Source organism: Strix aluco, chromosome 5 (assembly GCF_031877795.1).
Source record: "Strix aluco isolate bStrAlu1 chromosome 5, bStrAlu1.hap1, whole genome shotgun sequence".
Lineage (NCBI taxonomy): Eukaryota > Metazoa > Chordata > Aves > Strigiformes > Strigidae > Strix > Strix aluco.
In genome coordinates, this window is record NC_133935.1 from 88439006 (window position 1) to 88462933 (window position 23928).

General features: G+C 49.6%; 1 protein-coding gene across 3 annotated transcripts; it reads right to left on the reverse strand.

The window, feature by feature from the left end:
• Positions 1–23814, reverse strand: DENND6B (DENN domain containing 6B). Of its 3 annotated transcripts, none has more exons than XM_074828161.1 (20): positions 23640–23814; positions 17299–17337; positions 17159–17201; positions 15741–15853; positions 14052–14132; positions 12183–12288; positions 11554–11633; positions 11232–11294; positions 10371–10426; positions 9664–9786; positions 9178–9273; positions 8980–9074; positions 8343–8408; positions 7610–7674; positions 7089–7178; positions 6105–6158; positions 5616–5725; positions 3506–3608; positions 2581–2655; positions 1–1640 (listed from the first exon to the last, which is right to left on the reverse strand). In XM_074828161.1, exons 1-20 carry the CDS (start codon positions 23775–23777, stop codon positions 1518–1520), a joined length of 1719 nt encoding a protein of 572 aa, XP_074684262.1. In that variant the 5' UTR covers positions 23778–23814; the 3' UTR covers positions 1–1517. The 3 variants fall into 3 exon arrangements, with proteins under 3 accessions (XP_074684262.1, XP_074684263.1, XP_074684264.1); XM_074828162.1 differs by lacking the exon at positions 23640–23814 and adding an exon at positions 21194–21495; XM_074828163.1 differs by lacking the exon at positions 1–1640 and having other exon boundaries at positions 2602–2735.
• Between the last annotated feature and the right edge of the window lie 114 nt (positions 23815–23928).

Below are 23928 nucleotides of genomic sequence, written 5' to 3' on the forward strand. Positions count from 1 at the left end.
TTGGCTTAATTTTTTTTTTTTTTAAACTAATATTTTCTACTATACATTAGTGCTTCGGTCCCCCCAAGTCGCTGCAGGGCTATGGCACGGGCGCACACACTCTATGTACAGAACAGACGCTGCCCAGGGCGGCCAGGGCTGAGGACTGGACACAACTCATTACTACAGCTCCTCCCTTGGCCGCTTCCAGGCTGGAGGCGGGGGAAAGTGGGCGGCTCCCCGCTGTTCCTGCCCTGTCCCAGCTCTGGAGGGGAAAAGGCAGGAAGAGTTCAGCCCCCTCTGAGGAACCCAACATCTGCCCCAACAGCTCGTGCCATGGCCCCGCTGCCACCCCGTGAAGTGCTGAACTCTCCCGCCCCGAGCAGGAGGGCACGAGGCTGCCAGAGCCCCCCTAAAACCCGGCCTTGAGGCCTGGCCTAACTGGCAGCTGGAGCAGCAGCCATCAAACCCCGTCCCAGGCATGCGGAGCCCCGCGTCCTTCCCTCCCCCCGCCCATCTCTCTCCTTGCCCGAGGCGAGCGGGAGGTGAGGGGGCAGCGGGGCCGTGCTGAGCACAAGCTGTGCTGAGAGCTGCAGGCTGCTCCCTGCCGACCTGGGCACAGCGGGGCATGGCCCGGGCCACTCCGCCATGTCCCCCTCAGCTAGGCTGACACAGGCTGGAAAACTCAGCTTCTCCACCCCGTTTTATCGGCGAGCAAGCTGACTGCGTTAGAGCTCTCACTGCCCAGGGCAGAGCTCCAGCCATCTTGTACCTTACCAGAGCCCACAAACTTGATTTTTCAAGCAGAATAAATTCCGACTGGAGACCAGCTCCTCTCTCCGGCTCTCCGGTAGCTATCGCACCCCGCCGCCATCTCTGGAGAGCTCCGTTCCTTGCAGAGGCACCAGCCCCTTCTCCTCTGCCTTGGAGAAAAAACCAGCAGCGTTCCGCAGGCAGCAGTTCGTCCTCCCACTCCCATCCCAGCTGAGGCTTGAGGCTCTTGCCGCTGTCAGTCAGGCTGCTGAAGGGGCAGTGCCAATTTTTCCACATCACTTGTATGCAGGGGGGATTAGCATCTCTCTCGTTATTATCAGGAGCTGTCCTGAAGACAACCCCCTCCTCGCAGCGCTGGTCCTGCTACTTCCAGGCCAGCTGACGGCACCGAAAATCCGTGAGCCCAAGCACTAGACTAAGATGGATTGTGGATATGGGCGGCACGTTTTGCACAGCCTGTGCCGTGCTGCTGCAGCCTGGCTGTCACGCTGGGACCTGCCAACAGCCACCCAGGGAACAGTTTCTCCTTTACAGTCCCCGAACCCAGCTCCTAAAGCAGGACTAGGCAGAACAGCGTACGCTGTTCCCCATTCCTGCCGTGGTTCTGACCCTCAAGACCATCCCTGGGTGTGAGCAAGGTCGAGATCGGGCCACGCCAGCTGGATCAGGGAAGAACTTTCCTTTCCAAAGGCAACTGCAGCCGCTCGCGGCTCGGAGCGGGGCGGGAGGGTCCTTCCTTCCCCAGGAGAGTCCCCTCAGTGCGCTCAGTGGTGGTGCAGCACGGCCTGGAGATCCTCCGGCAAGGAGCCGATGATGGTCTCGATGTAAAGGCCCACCCGCCGCAGCGTCTCTTCCTTCACAGGGAGGTGCTGGCACCTGGCTCTCACCTGCAGGGAGAGAGAGGAGTTTTAAAATAGCTTCGAAGTTCCTCTTTCCGCTTTGCCTTTGGCTGAGCGAACTTCACCTTGTCTCTTTAGCTTGGGGTATGAGGCAACAGGCGGGAAACTGTCACCTGAGCCTCAGGGAGATGGAAAGAGTCAGAACTTTACAGAATCCCAGAATCATCTCGGTTAGAAAGGCCCTGAAGATCCTCCAGTCCAACCATGAACCTCACCCTGACCGTTCCCAACTCCACCAGATCCCTCAGCGCTGGGTCAACCCGACTCTTCAACCCCTCCAGGGATGGGGACTCCCCCCCTGCCCTGGGCAGCCCATTCCAACGCCCAACAACCCCTTCTGCAAAGAAATCCTTCCTAAGAGCCAGTCTGACCCTGCCCTGGCGCAGCTTGAGGCCATTCCCTCTTGGCCTGCCGCTGGTTCCTTGGCTCAAGAGACTCATCCCCCCTCTCTGCACCCTCCTTTCAGGCAGTTGCAGAGGGCCAGGAGGTCTCCCCTCAGCCTCCTCTTCTCCACACTAAACCCCCCCAGTTCCCTCAGCCGCTCCCCATCACACCTGTGCTCCAGACCCTGCACCAGCTCCGTTGCCCTTCTCTGGACACGCTCGAGTCATTCAATGGCCTTTTTGGAGTCAGGGGCCCAAAACTGAACCCACTCATCGAGGGGCGGCCTCACCAGTGCCGAGCACAGGGGTGAGATCCCTTCCCTGTCCCTGCTGGCCACGCTAGTGCTGATACAATTTTGATAAAATTTTCTGATACAACTTTGAATCCTTTTCTACACAAACACTAAAGTTTCATGACTGTCCCTCTTGCCAGTTCTCCAAGTCCGGGAGCGAGAAGACAGTTTTCTAAGCAACAAGTGTGATCCTTGGTCTCTCCCTGCCACGACAGAAAGGAACAAGTTTAGGAAGAAGGGAGGAAAACTCACCAGCTTCTCACGAAGTTTTAGCACCAGGTCTACAATCTCCACCTCAGACTTGTCCTTCATCCAGGCCACAATGTTCTAAAGAGAGAGAATAGCTTTCTTCAGGGACATTTCTTCTTTACAGAAGCTTTTCTCAAAGACATATCCCTAAGCAAAGCCTGAAATAAAAGCAAGGGGGAAGTTTCTCATCCTCTTTCACAACTCTGCTCGCAGCACTTAAGCCAAAATGAGCAAGACAGAGCTCTCCCCATTCTTCTGCCCATGACAGTATCACGCTCCGGCCTGCAAGAGAAGAACCAAGGAAAGCTGCAGCAACATGCAGGCAGCGCAGGGCTCCCCTCCTCCTTTCAGCACCATGAGTCTTGTGCTGGTCTCAGAATTTAAATCTCTTTGCCAGAATCAGGCCTGTTAAAAAAGGAGACAGCTCTGGCATTCCCCCCACGGCACTCGAGGACCTGGACTGCTGAGCAGGGCAGCAGCGCTGCAGCTGAGGATGCACCTGGGCAGGACGCCAGAGCTCCTGGGACTACCCCAGCAGCTGCTCCGTTGAAGAAACCGTAGCAGCAGTCACCTCTAAAAGTCCTACCTATATTCCTTTGGCGTTAAGGAAGGCAGCAACAGATGCTGCCTCCAGTCTGGCACTCTGAAGGGCCTGATGAATGAAAAATAGTTGACAGAAGCAGCCAGAGCAGGACCCATGCCAGGTAACAGAGCAGGGGAGCTGAGCTGCTCGTGTCCTTGTCCCCCAAATGTGCTGCGACTCCCGGAACTGCGATTCCCAAGGGCACAGGGCACCGTCCCCCACCCTCCGGCGCAGACCCGCGCGGCGCCAGGAAGCCTCCGAGGCAGCAGTGCCCTCCTCGCCCTCCTCTCGGGCCTGAGAAGGTATCGCCCGGCGCCGGCCTCAATACCTGCGGCCGCAACGTACCGCTTCACAGATGGCCTCCAAGTGAAGGGCCTCCAGCTTCTGGGTCATCTCCTTGTGCCTCTGACGGTACCAGCCATCGAAGTTGGGCGACTTGAAGAAGCGCCTGCAGAGAGAGAGGCGACGCTGAGAAGGGGGCAGAGGGGGAGGCGGAGAAGCCTGCTGGCTCCTACTGCAGCAGGCACAGATGTGAGAGGAAGAGGCATTCCGATTCAGCACCACGAGGGACAGTAACTGATTATGAGCTAACACGCTCTTCCCCTATCTCGTCTTCTCCAGAGGCTTCTCTCCTGTCAGGCATTAACGCGATAGAGCTGAGCAGACTGTCACCGACCAGAGGGACGATCCTGCCGGCCTCACACCTTCCTCAGCAGCCGCTCGCGCCTCAGCCCGTGCAGGGAGCGGTGCTCTTCACCCCCCGCAGCCTAAGTTTGGCCCACTTTTCCTTTGGAGTTATGATAATGGCAGTGGTTCAACACAGGAAGAAATTCCTCTGCAGTATCCTGCTTAATTCCTTTCCTGATGTTTAAAGCTTTCAAGCATTTGCTAGCGCAGCCTAAGTCCTGTATAACCAGTGATTTACATCTCTCCTACATAAACGAGGCATGTCTAGGCTACCTCAGAGGGTGGATAATCTACCCCTCTCGGTGCAGCGTGGTGTAAACCTCCGGTTTTACTGAGCTACGCAGGAAAATGAACAGGGGGCAGCACAAAACCTGCTTTTCGAGTGTCACAGAACTTCAGATCAAATTCCAAACAGGATTGAAAAGCCACTAACTGAAAGACAAGGGTTGTGACAGCAGAGAAAGAAAGAGATGAGAAGGTTTCAGACGCCTTATAGAGGTGAGGAACAGCCACTCCAGCAGCACGTGCTCGGCCGGCCCCTCCTAGACAGCGAGAGATGGTGAGGCTGTATTTCAGCACTTACCCCCCCTCCCCACCCTCGTTAAGAGCCGCCACTCAGCAGCTCTCCCATCTCCCTCCTCAGGCTGCCTGCAGAGAGCCCTTCACCAGCAGACCTCAGCTGATGTCTGCACAGTTTCTTTTTGCAACTTCAAGGACTCTTGCTCACGTACAGCGGAGTCCTAAACCCAGCCAAGATCTCACGATGCCGCTGTGATACAGACACTCTTATTTTTTAATTCAGGGCATGGCTTCGGAACACAAGAAATAGTATATGCGCAACATCTCACAGAGTTAAGAACCCTGGAGTGGGTAAACTTCTGCATGTACATCACTTCCCTGCAAAGCTCAACCCATTTATTGAAGCAGCTTGTTGTTTGTTACGATTTTTCAAAATATTAGATATCCAAAATTAAACCTGTCCACCACACCCACACCATAAGGAGTGGAACTGCTTGTTTTCTGCTAAATACATTAAAGCACAAAATGGCAACAAAACATACTAATCCATGATTACTGTCTCTGATCACTTTCTGGAATTTTTTCCCTCCTCTGTATCTATATATCTCCCATTTTCCTTCCCACTGGGTAACTGATTTCTGGATTTTTCCTACTCACACTGTGATAAGCGTCTTCCCCATCCCATTTATAACTAATTATCCTGTACGAAAACGACGGACAAACTCTCCTGCATGCTCTCAAATTCCTCCCTGAAGAAACAACACCCTTCTCCGTTCCACGAGTGTTGCCATTGTGCGGTGACAATGAAACAGCCGCTGTCCCGAATGCTGTACAGACACACAACCGCTACCGGATGGAGACCTACGAGTCTTTACACACCACCTGCCCTGGACCAGACCCCTCAGAGATTCCCCGGAGGACAATAAATGACACAGCTGACGTCAGAGACGAGTGCCCTTCTCCGGCAGGGAGTTTAAGTTCCTGAAGATGGAGAGTTGACGCTTAAGTAGACTTAAATCCAGTCTAAACCCGACTGTATCTCCTCATTTAAGAGATTAAGTAAGACACAGGACTGATTCTGCCCTGCATTTGCTCTCCCTGACCATCACTCCTTCAGTCATGTCCGTCAGGTGTCCAGTCTCTGTCCTGAAACTCCCTTTTTTCTCCCAATTCTACTTCAGGATTTGATGTTCATTATAACTCGCACTGGTGGTTAAGGGGATAAGGCAACTAAGTACCAAAATCTTACCGGTAGAGGCCTAACCAGTCACCCTTAAGCACACAGGTAAGTTGGGGACCGGCGTGCTCAAGGGTCTTCATGAAATCTTCCTGGCGGAAAGGACGAATCTGTGGAGGATTCTGCATAACAGAAAGACCATATTACACAGCACCCCAAAGAAACAGGGGGAAATGAGGTCGGTTTTACAATGGCAGAGGCTGCACAAGGCAGACTCAGTAACTATGAGAACAAAAAATGTACAAACACCTTAACAAGCCTTGTTAGTAAAATTCAAATGAGATTCACAATAGCTGAGCTTACTGCAAAACAGGAAGCATCTGTCCCAATGTTTGTTTCAACTTTTTTTTTTTTTTTTTTTTGGTTAAAGGAGTAATAACCCTCTTCCTTCAACGGGGGAAGTTCACGCAGAGTATCAGAGTATGGGATCAGCATATGGCATAACTATTCCCAATCCCCACAGTCGAAGGAAAGCAGAAGCACTTGGACAACTGAACATACCTTCCACGGAGTAATGGCCCTCTGCAGAGGCATCAGACTTGCGATATAATGCTCCTAAGAAGAAATTTAAAAAATTTCAAAAAACAAAAGTTACAACAACCAAGGAGCCTCTTGCGTGGTCACAGAGTTTGACAGTCTTCTCCAAAGCATCACAGGCCCAACCAGCAGCCTCCTACTCTCCTTGGGTTTTTATTTTATAATTGCATTTTCACACGAGCCTGAGCGTTCCAGCTCGTTTTCCACCAGGGGCCAGGTCACAAAACTACACTGCAAGAATCCTAAGCGTGCCGTGAGAGAAAAGGCCAGGTGGGAATAAGCTGGCAGGAGGGACTGGAATCTGAGAAGATGCTCAGTCCTCCCATGTGCTACCTGCCAAGATGATGGAGAAACCCAAGTGGGGGAGCCAAACTCAGCCGACTGGATGGTCACCAAACCAGCACCAGCAGCTCTGTAGTGGGACTAGAGGGGGAGGGCGTTGAAAGAAAGCATTTGCTAAAATGTGCCTTCGGGTGGCAATCACCACGGGGAGAGGCCTCTGAAGCTCTACAGCAAAGCTTCCCAAAGCCAGAAGGGCAGGTTTTGCACTGGCAGTGGGTTTGATTCCAGCGTCAGAGGGGAAGAGGAATGGTCTGGGGTCCCGTCCCTTCCCTACGTATCTGCTTTGACTCCCTGCTGTAAAGAGCAAAGGGTTGGTGTTAGAACCAAACAGGGAACACCTATTCCTGCATCGCAGGAAACCACGTTCTGTCTTTACACACGGCGTGCTGAATATCCAACCTGCAGATTCAACACTAATGACTGAAATTTGCATTCAAGAGCCATTTAGTTCCTTTCCACGGAGTAGAACATCTCCATAGAGTGCCACATCCTGGATCTATTACAGATGCTCAGGTAGGGGTGAATAAAAGAGGGCAAGTGCCAACTCGTCACTCAAGCACCTCCCGTTCGCTTCCCCGCGCTCCGACAAGTCTCTGCTCAACTCACCAGGGGAATAATGAAACTCTGGGTGAGCTCCAGGAGGTGACGCCTCAGAAGGGCACTCTGGACTTCGGACGGGCGTTTCCGCTGGATCCCCTGCAAGCACAAGCAGCGTGTTCGCAAAGGTGCTCTTCTGCCTCGTGCAGGCAGACGCAGAATGTGCAAATCGCTATAAGCAACCAGTCCAGAGGAGTCTGGAAAACTGCACCGCCCCAAATCCATCCTCCCCTCCCTAGTTAAATGTATCACTCACATCGCAACTACATAGAATATCTTTTTTCAGGCTCTTTTTTTGATAAGGATTGTTCTCAATTTGGTTATGAGCTCGGAGCCAGCATTTAAGCCATAATATCAACTCAAAAATTTTAAAACTGGCGTGATAAACATGCCCAGGTATACTTGACTAAATCATTACACAGAGCAAAAAGTCTGTTCCTTCTGGAGAGTTGTATCGGTTTAAGCCAAGCTGTTCGCACGGTTTCCCCACAATGACACGCAGGATGTAGGACAGAGTGGAAACCGCCTACCTTTAGTAATCTTTTTATCAGGGTTTTGTCTTTGTGAAGGAATGTTTTGTAAGAAGTATAGATTCCTAGATTGAAAAAAAATAACACAAAACCAGGAAAAAAGCAGAAGTTAGGAACAAACCTTTGCCCACCTATCTAGAGGAGGTGCTATTATATAGTGCAGGGACAGCAGAACCAAAATTCCTAGCACAAACCCTGGCAGCTCTGTGTGTGTGCATAATTGAAAAAATAACTAAAAAATTATGAATTTGCTAGCGCAGCCACTACTCACAGCAGGATTTAAGGACACTGAACTATCTCAAGGACCTTCTTACGTTAAGCTTATGGTGAGATAACTTACTGGAGCCAGCTTATGGCTAGGCCCGGGATGAACAGTTAGTTCAGTGACAGCTCTCTCTGGGTAAGCAAGTTCCTTTGACTTCCATCACATCTAAAAAGTGGGTATGATATATTAAATGAAACCAAGAAAATCAGAAGCTGTCCTCCCAACACTAAAATAATTTGTTCGATTAATTTATATTGGCTTTTTCAAATCTCAGAACAAAGATGTACAGTTTTTCTGTACTGAGTAGCAGATCAAGTGTGAGAAGGTGATAACGTGTGAGAAGATGGTAACACCAAAACGTCCGTTTGTTGAGATACAAAGAATAAGGTATGCCATGTTCACATGCCCGCAAAATCCCCCATGTGGAAGGGGAAACAAAATTAAACGATGTCTGACAAAAGCACCTACCTGGTTTCGTGTCTAGAGTTTTTAGCTTAGCTAGCTTCTTCACCTTAACCTGCTTGGGCAGGTCTCCTGCGGAAAGACACCGAATGAGTAGTTCAGGCTCCAAACCTGCCCTCACAGCCACGGCGCACGCGAGACCTCGCACCCGAGAAGGCTCAGCTCTACCCTTGGACATCTTCAATCAGATCTTCCCTTAACTCCACCCCCACATAAGCCTTCTTGTCTGCTAACCTCCCTGCTAAAATTTTGGAACAGGAACATGTTAAGGAGGCATTGCAAAAAAACCCCACTCCTCAACCTAGAGGTTTTCTTGGCTTCATAGATAATAATTGGAGTCTCTCTCTCCACCTCTCTGTAACTGTCTCCTTCCTGCCCAGGATGGACTTCTCCTTTTCTTAAAGCTTCAGGAAAAAAAAAAACAAAACAAACCCACAGCAAGTTATCCTCTCAACAACTTGCCTTCCCCATTGTTTGTGCTCACCCTATGCATCACCTGAGTCTGAGTCGAGACCTCCCTTCGGTTTCTCAGCTCTCAGAGGGACGCAGAGGTGCGAAACGACGGCTAGTGCTGTGACTCTCAGCTCACTACTCGCCCCTAACAAGGTCTACCAGCACGATGGGACTTTGGTTTCAGCCTTACCTGACATTCTGAGCTCCCCAACCCGAAGAATGTGCGGCCAGTGCTGGAGAGTTTTGATAAAGAAAGGGTTTGTGACTCCCACAACAATGTTTGGCCTAGAAAGAGGGGGAAAAAAAAAAAGGCAGAACAATGCTAGCCTCAGGGTTTCCTTCACACAGACAGTGGTGAGCGGGTAGCAAGGGTCTACTGGCTACTTACGGCGCTTGTGTCCTGGTGGTGTACTCCTTAAATTCACTGTCGTGGATAGTGAAATAGGGGCGGTAGTCACAGCAGTACCTCAGAGGAGCAAGGCAGCTGTAACAACAGACAGAAGAGTTGCCAGACAAACTTCACAGAAGAGGAACATGTGTTTACATCAGGTTTATGAGCTAGAGCAGTGTTTTGTCCTACCAGAGTTAACGCTTTGGAGGAGTTCTGGGATTTTTTTGGTTTTTTGCTAAAGCAGAGTTCAAAGCCAGGGAGACAAAGTTCCTCAGGGCTATGAACCATCAGGTCTCCCAACATGGGAGATCCACTTTTCTCCACCATTGGTGGAATATGAGCGAGACTCTCTTGCTGTGCCTTTTGTCTTACATGCAAACTAAACCTAACGCAGCTGACTCGGGAGAAGAGCAGATCTGAAAGAGAGAAACTGTCAGGATTTATGAGAACAGTTACCGGTATCTCAGAATTTGAGGGCATTACCTGGTAAGTGCCAGAACCATTTCTGAGGACACTGTAGGGGATGGTGCCATTACAACTATGGGCTCTCCTAGTAACATCAGCTCCCACAACATCTGGACGTGAATTAACACCGGCTGGAAACACCTGTCAGTGACAGGAGGGAGGTTAGAAATGCAGTTCAGAAAAGACCAGACACAATTATTGCGTATGAGCCCATCCAGGTGTGCTTCTAGCTGGGAATTTGGAATCTAGGATTGATTTTTAGCCCCCCACAACAGAATGCCATGTGGCTTTACACACGCTGTTGCTCGACCATTTTATAGGTGTTTAAAGGAAACGCTTTGAGCGATGTAAAGCAGCGGGCTGGTCATGCTGCTCTCAAAGCAAAGATGATGCACGTGGATTACAGCAGATCTCTATGAGAACAGCACCTATAATGCTGAGAAGTTTGGTTCAGACACACAATGGGTACGCTTCAGAGCTTAAGCTGATCACAGCTGAAGCCAAGAAAAGAAACCCTCCTCTCACAAGCGTATGGGGGTTCTGTGAGGGGCAGCGCATGCAGGTTTAAACACTGCACAAGCTCTGCAAGCCCGGTATTCTAACTGACACCCTGCAAAGCAGCGATTTTTCATTCTTCATTATCCCTATAATTTATAGAATACTCTGAGGAGGGAGAAGGGAAAGCAGATGGAAGAGGAGAAGGTTGCAAGGATGGTGGCTCTCACCTGAAGAGATCCAGTTCATGAATACTGGGGAGAACCAGTGGGGCTGGTAACAGATTCTAAATGAGGAAGGAAAAACACACAAACAAACCCAAACCTGTTAGTACATGGAAGCATCCTGACTGAAACGCCATCTAAACTGACCACATCAATCACAAAGCAGCTCCCTCGACAAGCAGCACAAAAAGAAGAGAACACAGTTAATGCTTAGAGGTATGAGCCAGGAACAGATCTGGATTGAGCATTCAAGGCCCAAATGAATTTCCTTTGCCAGAAGATAGCCAAGAATCCCCTCTTTTTAAGGTACAAAAGATTTCCTGTGCCTGCTCCTTTATTTTCTAGTTTCCTCTGGTGCAAGGCAGAGCTTAAGATACAGATAGAGACAATAAGGGTTGGTAATATGGGTACCAAAAGTTGTGAAATACGACAGCATTATTCAAAGGAGAGAAAAAGGGGAAAAAAAAATCAAATGAACAAGACTCAAAATCAAAGCTGAATAAAAGCAGTAAAGATGCTCAGACAGCAAATGCTGCAAAAGAACAGAGAACACTAAGGTAGGGTCTCGTGGAGAGAGACCTACCTACGCATGAATTCCAAGGAAAGGGAAGTGAACCAAAACTGTGAGAACACCACACAGACATAACCTGAAGCACACCAATTCCGTGCAGAGTCTCTTTTGAAAGACACAGGCTAGAGCGTGCAGTCTGAACCAGATGGGTAGCTTAAACCACGTTAGTCCCAGGCCAAAGTGGTTTCAAATAGGCTAAAACGGGCTGAAAGAGTTCCAGTTCTTCTCCACCCTCCCTCCTTAGTAGTCTAGATTCTGCTCATCACTGGCTTGTGTTGTGCCACACTTCATCTCACCTCTTGATTGAACTGCTTCACTGGGCTTGATCCTGGTTTATCCACCCTTGATGGGATTCTCACCTGGATTACAAATAAAACCAGACAGATTATCCAGGGAGATGGGATCAGTCAGCATGCACGTACACTTTGCTTACTTTCCTAACAAATACCCACGTGAGAAAGCTTCCTCAATTATCCATTCTAATTGTACAGAGGTTAGGAATAAAGGGAAAGAATTGAGTAAAGAGCAATTTTAGCATCCAGAAGGAAAGGGAATACGTGTCCCACTTCCCAGTTTGCCTCAGTCTGCTGCTGAGTACAGACCATCAGCAAGAAGTACCTGAATGACAACTCCCATCACTGGAAGGTTCAGAGTCTGTCCCGGCACAGGAGGCGGCCACTGATCAATCTCATTGCACACTGCAGGGACACAGGGAAAGAAAAGAGTTTAATCTGAAGGTCAATACAGCTAATTCAGCTGGTCCTAGGAGTTCTGCCGATTTAATTATCGCCCATCCCTCGTTCACGTGTCCCCCTGGCTAGCTGCAAACACACACTCTAGCAAATAATTGTGCAAGTTTAGGTCAGACACCACTTATGCCTGTGCCACCGCTTCCAGGGCAGGCCCAGCAGCACTGTACGGTCGGTAAGTCATGGTTAAGCTGACTAGTGCAATGAAGATCTAGACAGAGATGGAGCATTAGCAGTTTTTTCCTCTCTCTGGGAATATATTGTATGCAAAACTGACAGTGTCATCTATTACAGTTGTCAGACATTTCCCATTAATGCATCCTTTACAGCTGTTTATAATTTTGACAAGCCAACCACTTGGATGAAAGTTTTTTCCTGTTGGAATTTGTTCCAGAATGAACCAATTTGGAACATTTCAGCTGTCCTTCAAGAACTTCCAGATAAGGGCTCTGAAAGATTTCAATCCGCAAAGCCTCCCTCCCAGATCTGACTGCTCACCTGCCTCCAGGCACGGCTCCAGCTTGTCGAAGTATTCCGGAGCAATCAGCTGCAGCAGTGACTGGAACAAGTTCACGTATGGAAGGCGTGACACCAGCACCAACGACTGAAAAAAGGCACATTTAGGAGTCACAGACCCCCTGACATGATCACTTCTAGCACTGCATATACTTATACTGCTTACTAGAGGGCTACACTTAAAAACCATCATGAAAACCATGGAAGAGCACAAAAGCAGCACTTTTACTGGTGGAATTCTTGCTAGCTCCGTAGTCGTCGAGCCTTCAGGCTTCAGGAGACCCTGGGTATCTGCACAGACAAGGAGCTTTTTCTTTAATGAATAAGCACAGCTGGTAGCTTCTACCAACTCAGAGGGATGGGATTGTGACCTAGCAAAAGATCAGCTGGAGGGAAAATAAAAATAAGTTGCTGATAGGTTCAAAGCGACCAAACCAACCATATCAGACGGAGAAGTGCAAAGGAGCAGACCACTGAAACTGAAACTAGGGAGATAAACAAAATAAAGGAATTCCGGGGAAGAACAGAGTAACTTGAAATAATGCTGATTTCTTCCAGCAATGCCATTTTTTGTCGTTGTTTTGGCTTCTTTCTAATGCTTCTTTGTGAAACATATCACTGTTTTTTACAACTTTTCCAAATCAGTCCCACTGGGGGTTTTCATGACTATGCTGATTATTCTCTTCCTCTAATCATTAACGAATATATTAACTAGGATCCAGTGAAAATTTCTGCAACGGTCATTTAAACACCTCATTTCCAACTCAAAACTTTGCCATTTCAAATAAAAAAAACATCGTAGCATGACAATATACTTCACTGAGGCATTCAATGTGCCCACTACTTTTGTAAGTCTACCACAGAGCAAGGACGTTAGCCTGGTACAACTATCTGTTCATCAGGTCCCCATGTTGCCCAGTTTCTCTCATCCTCCAGCTTTTTGAGTGATCAACCCACTGCTTTAGTGGAGATGAGGAAACTCATTTCTGTATTAGCATCTCTGAAAGAAACTCCATGTCACTACCTGGAGGTGGAGGAGTGAAAGCACAGCTGGGACAGCACAGCACCCCCACCTCCTGACGGATCTACTACAAAGCATCGCTCTTTGAAGAGCAGGTTTCAAAGGTCAGTTGTTGGAGAAGATGGCATTTTATCTTTTGATGTGAAAAAAACGCTACTGGAAGAGTAATTCCACAGACCCATGGAGAAAAAGGGATCTCAGGATCAAAGTAAAATATTTTCCTTCTCTAGAAGAAGTCTGAAATTCCACTCTCTTTCAGGCAGTGACCATAACTATCCATCTGAATAATATAAAGCACTCAGCGTATTTATGCTGAAATAAGCATGCAGTTTATATTATTTTTCCAGTGTCTGTGTCAAAGGAATTTATGATAAGAGACAAGGTTGGTGAAGTAACAGCAGTGCCACTGCTGCTAGATAGAAGCAATCAGCCCAGCCAGAAATCCATTCCCAGATGGCTACTAGGAAGAAGATTAAAGCAATAATAAGAGTAGGGGTAAGGTATCACTCGCACGGCCCACAGTAATGAAGCACATCCTCTCACTACCTGACACTAGAGTACGTACTGAAGCAACTGTTCGAGTTCTTCAGGATCTCATGATTCAGACAGCAGGTCACCGCTCATGTGACTGAGGCACCATGGCAACCGCATCCAGGTTTGTTTGGAATGACACTTTCCACATATTCCTGTTTGCCGTGACCTTTGCTGTTTCCTGCAGAAACACTGTGGGTGGCACGTAGGAAGTGGTGCTATTTTACAGCTATGGATAGGTGCCTTTTTACAGCTACGTACCAGTTGAGAGTAGCGAGCTATCTGGTTGCAGTACTCACCTTCTGAAAATAACCTCTCTTCATCGAGCTGTCCTTGACTTGCCTGAAGTATACGTAACCAAAGTAATGAGCTGACTCCCGCTGCAAGAGAGACCAAGCACGCCGTTACTGAGAACCCATCCCCGCTACGGCTGTGCCCCCCACGGCCGCCGACCAAACAGCGCCTCGCTCCTCCTAGGATACAGTTACAGCGCTCCCTCCTGCTTACCAAAGTTATCCAGGCTCAGCTGCCTGGGAGAGTTTAACAAACGGGGAGAGAGAGAGGAGATACAAACTAAATTCACAAAACGTTACAGCCTCCAGGTAGCACCTGCCCTTTTCTGCAGCACCTTCAGGGCCATCATCTAAAGGGTTAATTGAGGTTGGCTGAGCTAACCCTCTGAGCTCACCCCTGCTGCCACTGATGTGCTGGGACCGTGGGTTTTCTTTGCCAGCTAGAGGGTAGTGTATGGCTGAGGAAGGAATACCTCATCTTCCGAGAGGAGGGACCCACCGCAGCCCCTTAGCCAGGCGTTTAAGGCGGTACCAGTCCAGCTCTGCTCAGGATGAAGCACAAAGCTCGATGTCGCTTCCTTCACAGCACCCCTGAAAACTGATAGATTTAATACAAATCCCTGGTGATGGTTTCAAACACACTACGCCTCCTAAGTTCCCACAGACATCAAGGAGGAAGGATAGTTGTCAGTGCTGAACGCAAAGACCATCCTTAATATCATTTTCTAAAGCCCCACAGGCCCCATGAAGGCACCTTTCCCTTCCCAAATATTATTTTTCCACAATGAAATGAAGTACTTTGACAGTTTTACTTCCCTTACTTCTTCAAAGCTAGGTGAATCTGTGAGGCAGTGCCAATTGCTACAGAGCAGTATAGATGTATGCAAACTGAAAAATCTCTAGACCAGAATTTAGGAAAAGAAATCCTCCTACTCCCTCTCAGACCAGCAATCCATTTCTGGATTGCATATTATAAAACTGTATCACAAAAAGATTGCACAAGTGTTATAAAGGCACATGCACAGGAAGCATCATCTCAAAGGAGAAAGCAGAAGAGGACGAGTTGATCTGACGGCCATCTGCTCAATTAAAAGAAGCAACAGCACATCCCTTCTCTGCATGAGATGGACAGAACTCACTGATGGAAAAACCACAACTAACAGATGCTCCTGCTCTCAGTGCCTGGGCATGGTTAAACCAGCCCGCACGCAGCAAGCCGAGTGTGGATTTGTGGCACACCAATTATTCCGGCTGGTTTTATACAGATACATCCTGCAACAGATGAAAAGACCTGTCATCCCTCAACAAAAGAGGCAAACCTCTGATCTACCACAAGGATATTCTTGTCCTGCCTCACGGTAGCGTGCACAGGTAGCTGTGCGCTCTTGGATGTCACCTGTGTGCCACCGTTTATCTGCTCGCTGTCCCCAGACACGACCACTGCTCTCAGCCGGGGTCCCCTGACCCCATCCCCGCCATCAGAGTGGCTGGGATTCCCAGCACGGCCCTCTAGGAGTATTAACGTGGGAGTAAAGTCCCTGTGCTGAAAGCTTTCCCCTTTTCTGACCATTCCCACGGCCAGACAAAATGAGTATTTTATGCACAGAAAACAAATCAAAAGTAGGTTTGGCTTTTAACCCAGTAACACTACGGCTTGCTGAGCAGGTGGAAGTAGTGCACTGAAAGGCGACTGACCTGCAGCGTTAGGGGGGCTTCTCTATTGTACTCGCCATCATCCTCATAATGAGTGGTCCTCTGGCCCCCAGCCTGACGAAGGCGGAAGCTAAACTGAGTATCCCCCAGGCCACCTGAGACAGAGAAGATCACAAACGCTCAGGAAGAAGTTTCAGTAAAGAGAAAGCTGGAAATTGGTTAAATCTGAAATGCTGACATAAAGAGGGATTTGTAGAGAACTCCAAAGCTGAAAAGAAAGTGGAGAGGAACAGTGCAAAGAAACCCCCCAAACCCAGTGCGAGACAGGAGGAACACAGAGCTGAACACAACTGGTATCATTAAGCTGAACCTTGCCAGGCCACGGTGGGAAACGGACAGACACTGGCCAGTATCATCAATCCTGAGTAGCCGCAGCCACCACTCCTCATCCATCCTTTGAAAAACCAACAAACAGCCTTAATCCTAAACCAATGAACACTGACTGTAAGGACAATCCCCTGCACAACAATTCCAGCGAGTGACCCAGCCAAGCAGCACCGCTGGGCACCCCCCAGGTCACACTGCACTGCTCCCCCCACTCCCAAGAACACTTTGTACAGCAGGAAAAAAAAAAAAAGGCAGCGTGAAGTCTTGGGGAGTTTTTGTCAGTTGGATGGCAGGAGCAGGGCTGAGTAGGTACAAAGGGGTCAGTTATGAGGAAAGAGTTAAACACACGAAGCTCACTGAGCAAAAAGCCTGCAGGGGGTGAGAGGACACACTCCCCTCCCACTGTGCTCCCTTACAAAGACACTGCTATTAGTAAAGATTTTACTTCAATAAAAGGGACATTTAGCCCCAGTGTTCACTAAGCTCTGAGAAACCAGTGACAGTACAACCTTAAAAACATTTAAAAGTAAACTGAGGAAAGCTGTGGAAAACTAACAGTCAGGGACCAGTCTTGAAGCAGCAGGTACTGGGATGAATTAACGTGCTTTATTTCTTATTGCCACCTTTCTGATTCAGAAATACAAGCTCTGGGAATACTTCTGCTGCGCAAGCATCCTCTCCCCATCTATTTCTCTTCACGGAGCGCTTCACTCACAAACACAGAAATGCTGCCAGTCGGCAGCTGCAAACCTCAGGGAACCTACCCGTCGTGACTACTGGTTAGATTGTATTGGCACGGGGGAAGCATGAGTGCGCAAGCTTACCCAGAAATTGTCCTGTCACCCACCAGATCCCAGATTCTACAGCCAGAGAGCAATCAAAATGACAAGAAGCCTCTCTGTTCAGACCGAAGGGCCGGGTGCTCCTTGCTGTCACAGTTCTAGAAGACAGAGCCCATCGGTCTCTGCGTTAGAGGTGATGACTCACTCTTTCCATCATGAACCCGAGTCCTTCCTACTGGCAACAAACCACCCCGCAGGCTGCAGGCAAGGCCCACGGATGCTGCTACCTACCTGAGTAGGAGTCTGGGAAGGACAAGTAGCAGATACTAGTTTTCTGCAACAAACAAAAACACAGAGTAAGAAAACCTCCATCACTGCTGCTCAGTATCTTTACAACCAGGGGGGAAAAAAAGAAAAAAATTAGTTATTACCTCTTTCTCTGTTAGTCTGAAGTCATAAGGATACACCAACTGCAAACGAGACAAGAGCCTGTAAGTCAATCACTCTGTTCCCCCCCGCAACTTCTCCCCAGATCTATAAACGTCACTTCCACAGGGTAAGTGCATGCCTCATTTTTCCCAAAGTACCATATCCCATGTGAAGGCACATCTACCCATTTAGAGCCTGCCTGTCGATAGCCCCCTGCCCTGAACCTGTCGCAGAGCCTGCATTTACTCTAGCAGATTTGGAGACAGACCAAATGGCTTCTATTTTACTTCGATTTTCACTTGCTCAGTGAACAAACAGCCCCACCACCCTGCTGCTAACTTCTCCGTATAGATCCCTGATGCGCAAACATCTGGTTTCTCTAAAGCAGGCAGGAGAGGACTATCCCAATGCTGCTTGAAATTATGTTAATGTACACTTACTCTCCAAGCCTGGGGAACATTAATATTCAATGCTGCACCTAAATACAAATTTAAAAATTGCCCAAAATAATGTCCTGTATGGAAAGTTTTAGACTTTGTATACTTCTAATTGTTGTTCGGAGGAGGGTCGCTTGTTATTTTGATTTTTTAAATCCTGCTAAAAAGTCACTTACAATTCACTAAACCCCTGAAATGTTCTGCAGGAGGAAGGCTGGCATCTCGAGCTGCTCTGAGGTAAAAGCAGCTGTCACAGAAACGAAATGAGAAGACAGACAGTAGGGACAGACTAAGAACAGCGTTAACGATGAAGCAATGTGTAGATACGAGGAGCTATGGAAAGAAGAGCCCCTGGAGAAGGGCCCAGAGAGTGTTAACAGCCCTGACTGGGGAAACAACCTTTGCGGCAGCATTCTGCAAAGATACAGGTAGGGCAAGATTACTGCCCTCAAGGGCAGGGGATCGGATGTAGCAATAACCAAGGGTGAGACAATGACAGTCTGGACAAAGGTTCTGGCTGTATGACGAGGTTAGGAAACATCATATCCTGTGTACATTAAACAATACAAAGTCTGGTCGTAGGCACAAACTTGGGTATATATCCTTGCCTCTGGGGTAAAAACGCTTATTTAATGGTCCTGAGTGACCGGTCAGATAGAGATGCTGCTCACAGTGACCAAAAAGCAGAAAATGGGAAGCAGGAGAAGTCTGAGAGGATCTGGAGCTCTGGTTTAGCCTCCCTGATTTGATCTGTTGTTTGAAAGACTAGCCAAGATTTATTCTGTACAGAAAGAGGTGGGTCTGGCACAGGCTTGAAGATTCATGCTTTGTCAGCACACCAGTGACAGCTGAATTGTGTTACACCCAATTTATCATCCAGCATTTCAGATAAGAGAGATCGTCAAGAATTTTAAAGCATCTAGTTAAAGACTAGCTCTGCAGCTGAACTCTGTAAATGCTGATAAGACTGATTCCACGTTTACTGTAAGCCAATAAAGGAGAACTCGATGCAAGAGTTCTCAGGTCAGGGCTGAGGGCAGGACTGCAAGAGCCACCAGCCAGATCCACTACAGAAACAACCACACCGAGAAGCGAGGGATGACACAGCTACAGCAATAATGAGTTTCGCATTCACGGGGTGGTGGACAGAAACCAAAGTACTTGCAAATCTGTAGCAGTCACCTCCACAGCCTTTGCAGCACTCACTGATCGGGAAATGCAGAAATTGCAGGTGGCTTTCAATAAGCCGATGAGACAGGAACTAGCACTGAGTGACTGGAAAAATGGAGATCTGCTCATCAGCCTTCTGCAGCTCCCGGGCAGTAACTCTGCTTCAGGTCAGCGTGCGAGTCATCTGGTACTCAAATCAGGAGCTCTCTTCAGCGCTTGACTCTTCTTACAAGTCTATAAATAGCAAGGGTGGCAGCACGCCAGAGTGCTGGAAGTTCACCGAGCTCGCTCGCTTCGCTCTAACAATTCCCCCCTGATTCCTTGGCAAGGTCATCTAATCAGCTTCAGAGAGTGAGCCAAATTAACAATTAAAAATTACGCTGATTAGCCTTCGGTTAAAGCTCCTCTGAAAGACAAAAGCTACAAAAATACAGGAGCAAAACGATCACATCCAAGCTACGGCGATGAGGCAGCACATGAAGGCACGAGTGGAGAACGAAGCTTTCCAGACACCGAAGCACGAAGGGATGTGGTGCAGCTACGCCACCGGAGAAGCCACGCTTCTCTGCTTGCTGTATTTTTGCAACTGAATAAATTCTTGTGGTTATGACTAATTTAATGATCATACAAACATTTATGTTGTTAATAATGGACAGACCAGGAACAGAGACCTGGACACCTGATGCTGATTCATCAAGAAGCTTGGGAATCTCACAGCATCGTGCTTTCTGCAGTGCTTGCTGATGACCTAAACTTAAGTTCAAGAGTCAAGACAGATGTCTAACCCTGCTGCTGCCCTTTCTGGGGGTCTTTCTGCAAGTAAATCAGACCAGAAGTGGGTACTGATGGGTCCAAGTTTAAGATATGCTAAGTATATGTTTTGCTTGGAGATGTGTGCTCAGCATTTTGAGGGAAAGAGAGAGAAAAGGGGAAAGAGAGAGAAAAGGGGAAAGAGAGAGAAAAGGGGAAAGAGAGAGAAAAGGGGAAAGAGAGAGAAAAAAAAAAAATCAGGCTCAAATGCTTTGGAGTGAGCATAGAAGTACTGACAGACCCAAAAATTCAGATATCATGGTTTTGAAAAACAGGCCTTATCTTCTGCATCTTTGCTTCCTCTTCAGTTTAACAGTCTGACACGTACTTCTGTGTTTGGGGGTGTGGGGGGGAAATCGCTAAATATTTACAAGATTAAAAACCCTAGTAAGAATCCTACTTGCTAGAACTTTTCAAAAGCAAAAAGACAGTAGATGAAAAGGAACTTCTTATTTGTAAAAGTCCCTGGATGTCTCAGAAGTAGCCCAAAAGGGCTTAAATTATGTCCTAACTTGTGACCTAGCGCTCTCCCGTTGACAGGGAATTAACAGGCGTGGAGGCGACGCGTGTTGTGGAGAGCAGATCCCTGCACCAGAGCTTTGCTGTGGGTATCGGCCCGGGTGCCAAGTGCTCTGCGGCTGCCATAGCAACACCAAGAACATCCCAGAAAATGACTCCTGGTGACTCTGAAGTCAGGCAGCTTCACAAAGTGCCTGTGTTTGGGAAAGCTTGGGGAGGGAGGAGCCGGGGCCGTTGTGAAAAGGGATATTTCAGAGCCGCGGGGATGAATTTTCAGCGTTTCTATGACAGCGGCACCAGAGAAGTCAGAGGCCTCGCGCGGAGTCGGAGGGCGAAGGGGGGGGGGGGGGGGGGGGGGCTGCTCCTGCGGGACTCAGAACCGCGTCGTCACCCCCCCTGGTATTTCTGCCATCTGTAGTTGGCTATTAGAAGAAATGTGAATTGGTGGATGAGTCAGAAATGGTAATTATACCTAATTTCTGCATTAACCTGTGTTTTCCTTTGTAACACCTTTTCTACTGTGTATTTAAAAGCAACAAGGACTCACTGAACGTCAGGCCCATGGTGTATCTACACCCCGAGACGACTGCACAGACACAAGTCACGCAACAGGCAGAAACCTGAACAGACCCTAAACAAGCTCTTTGGCTGCAAAGTTGTATCCACAGAGCCTACCCCATTCCGGGGTAATTCTGCCTTTCTACTCCACGTCGTTGAAGGACACACACTAACCAGGCTTCAACAACGTGGAAGCAGCAAGGGGGAAAAAAAAAAAAGTTTTATCTGGGAAGAATCCTGTACTCAGGGAAAAAGTAACCTTCAGGGAAGGATGATGAGGTCTCAGCACATAAACCCTGACTGAGACAGGCCTGCTCCTAAAGCAGAGCTGCAGGGGACTTCTGAGGGTCAGTCAGTACAGTGCAACCTCCCGAGCAGGAGCCTTCCCCTCCTTCTGACTCACTTTGCTGCGAGCGTGTGAGGTAGCGCAAGTTACTCCAAGCATTTGTAGCCTGTCGCTCTGTGTAATCCTTGGGTGCGTGAACAGCTTCTGTGCATCAATCACTCTGTGGAGGGATAGACGTACATCCACAAAACCACAGAGAGCTCTGTCAAGATCTAATCTCAGTCAGCTACACCGATCTGGCAATGTCTATGGCAAACTTCCCATGCAAACCCAGCCAGGAGTGAAGTCCCACAGGGCTGGGTGCCACAGACGTGTTTTTTTCAACCCAGAAACCTGCAGTCGAGAGCCCAAATCGTGAAACTCCCTCTTCTCGGCTGCAGAAATCAGCCTGCTTGGAGCCAAGGCGCAGGATGTGGACCGAAGCTGAAAGGACCAAGGCAACAGATGGAAGCAGAGAATAAGCAGGACGATGATGACACCATTTGACCACTGGCAATAGCGACATCTACACTCTTCAAAATTTTGAAATCATTTTACTTGGAATTTCCCTGTAAGTAACAGCTTGAGCCTTTTTATTTTTTCAACCCCATCAAGAACGGAACAGGGGATCTTTATCCCAGAGCTTCTCCTCTGCCTGGCTTCCCTCCTGGGCATCTTACCCGACGCAGACCCCTGCTCCTGCCCAAAGCCTCCGCTCAGAGACAGAAACCCACAACACACAGCCAAAGGAAAAGTGACGGCGGGGTTGTGTCATCACTCAGGCCAGATGCTGAGCCATTCCCAGTCGTCTTGGTCATTTATGCCACATGAGAAACATTCTCCCATCAATACTTAAGTAGGCAAAGGAGGAACAGGGAGGAAAAGAAGAAAAATACCTTTCTGGGGATTAACAAATTACTGCACACCTCAATCACAAAGTCCTCTCCTTATAACGCTAGACAGGTAATAAAACCAGTAAGAAACCACCTTCGTAGCTACATATTGAAACACACCTATGAAGCATTAAATTGTAAATGCTAATTATTATCCCAGTATTCATATAATTTCCAGGCTATATCAGGTCTGGTTTTGCAGGAAAGACTATAGAGCATGTGAAACTTAGGTCTACAGCAGATTTTTATTTTCAGGCTTCAAGGAAAGAAACATAGTCAAGTATTTAAGAAAACAGAGCAGCAATAGGGTAACTTGATCTCTAGTGCTTTCCATTCCCTTCAGAAGCCTCAGCAGGACTTTAAAAATTGAAAGTCTCAATCCTCTGAAAAAGTGTTAACCTTCTTACAGAAAGGCAAAGTGAGGGATACTTCCCACAATTACACAACAAATATAAGGAATTTGAGATAATGCCTCAGGTTCAGAATAATCCAGACATATCTGGCCTCCTTATGTTGCATTTTCTTAGAGCACCAACCGGCTCTGCCTTCCCTCACATTACAAGGCTCGGGTATCTAACTCCCTTCAAATCCTCTTCCAAACAGAGCAATTTCCAGGGAATAGGGAAAAACTGTTCCAGCCTTTTCGCTCCCAGTTCATCCTCTCTGCCCCGACAACGACCCCCCACGGGCATATCAGACCTCCTGGGAAGCCTCCGACACTACAGGGCCTCAGGCTGACAGAGCCACCTCAGCACCCCGCTCCCCATTATCCCCCCATCGCTCCCCCACTTCCCACCCAGCTCCCAACTCCCTCCTTACCGCTGTGCTGCGACACCCACCCCCACCCCTCCTCACTGCCTGCTGGCCCCCCCCATCAGATCTGTATTTCTGAGCGAGATTCACCCCTACCCCCGCTTGCTAACCCCAGGCCTTCCTGCCTCCATGGGCCGTTTTCCACAACCCTTCCTCCACAGCCTCCTCCCTGCCACCCTCCTCCCCCTCCTCAGCAGCCCTGTAGCCCTCTGCCCACCTCACTCAGTCACCCCCCTCCAGCCCCCCGGCCCCTCGATGCCCACACCGGCATCCCGGGATGCCCCCGGCTCCCCTCGGCCCTTCGCACCCAGGCGTTGTCCTGCCCAGGGCTCCCGTCCTGCCCAGTCACCCCTGTCCTGCCCGGTCCCCCGAGCCTCCCTGCCCACTCCTGCCTTACATACACCACCTCTCCCCCCTGCACACAGCCTTACCCCCACTGCCCCCATCTTGCCCACCCCTGCCTGTCCCTGGCACTACTTCTGCTCTGTCTTCCTCCGTACCGGGCCCTTCTCCAGCCCTGCCCGCTCCCCACTAGCGCCCCCCCCCCCCCCGCCCCTTGCCTGCTCTCTCTCCCCTGCCTCCCCATCCCTGTCTGCCTGCTCCCAGTCTCCCTGTCCCACAGCTCTGCCCTCACCCTCTCCCCTCACTCCCCCACCTCTGCTCTGCCCCCACCCTCCCCTGCCTGTTCCCTGCCCCACCCAGTGCCCATTCTCCCCACACCCCTCCTGTCCCCCCTCCTCCCCCACACCCCGCCCGTCCTCCCCTTCTCCACACACCCCGGCCCTGCCCAGGCCCAGCCCGCCGGCCCCTGCCCGCACCTCCATGGCCTGGCCCAGCTCCAGGTCGAAGGTGACCACGCAGACACAGTCGAGCCAGGCGGAGAAGCGGGCCCAGGGCAGCGGGGAGGCGGCGGCGGGCCGGCGGGGCCGGGGCTCGGCCCGGCACAGCGCGTCCATGGCAGCGCCCGCTCCGCCCGGCCCGGCCCGGCCCGGCCCCGCCGCCCCCGGCCCCGCCCCGCCGCGCCGCGCCCCCCGGCGGCCCGGAGGTCCCGCGCCCGCCGCCCCCACCATCGAGACGGCTCCGGCCGCGCAGAGCGGCCCGGTCCGG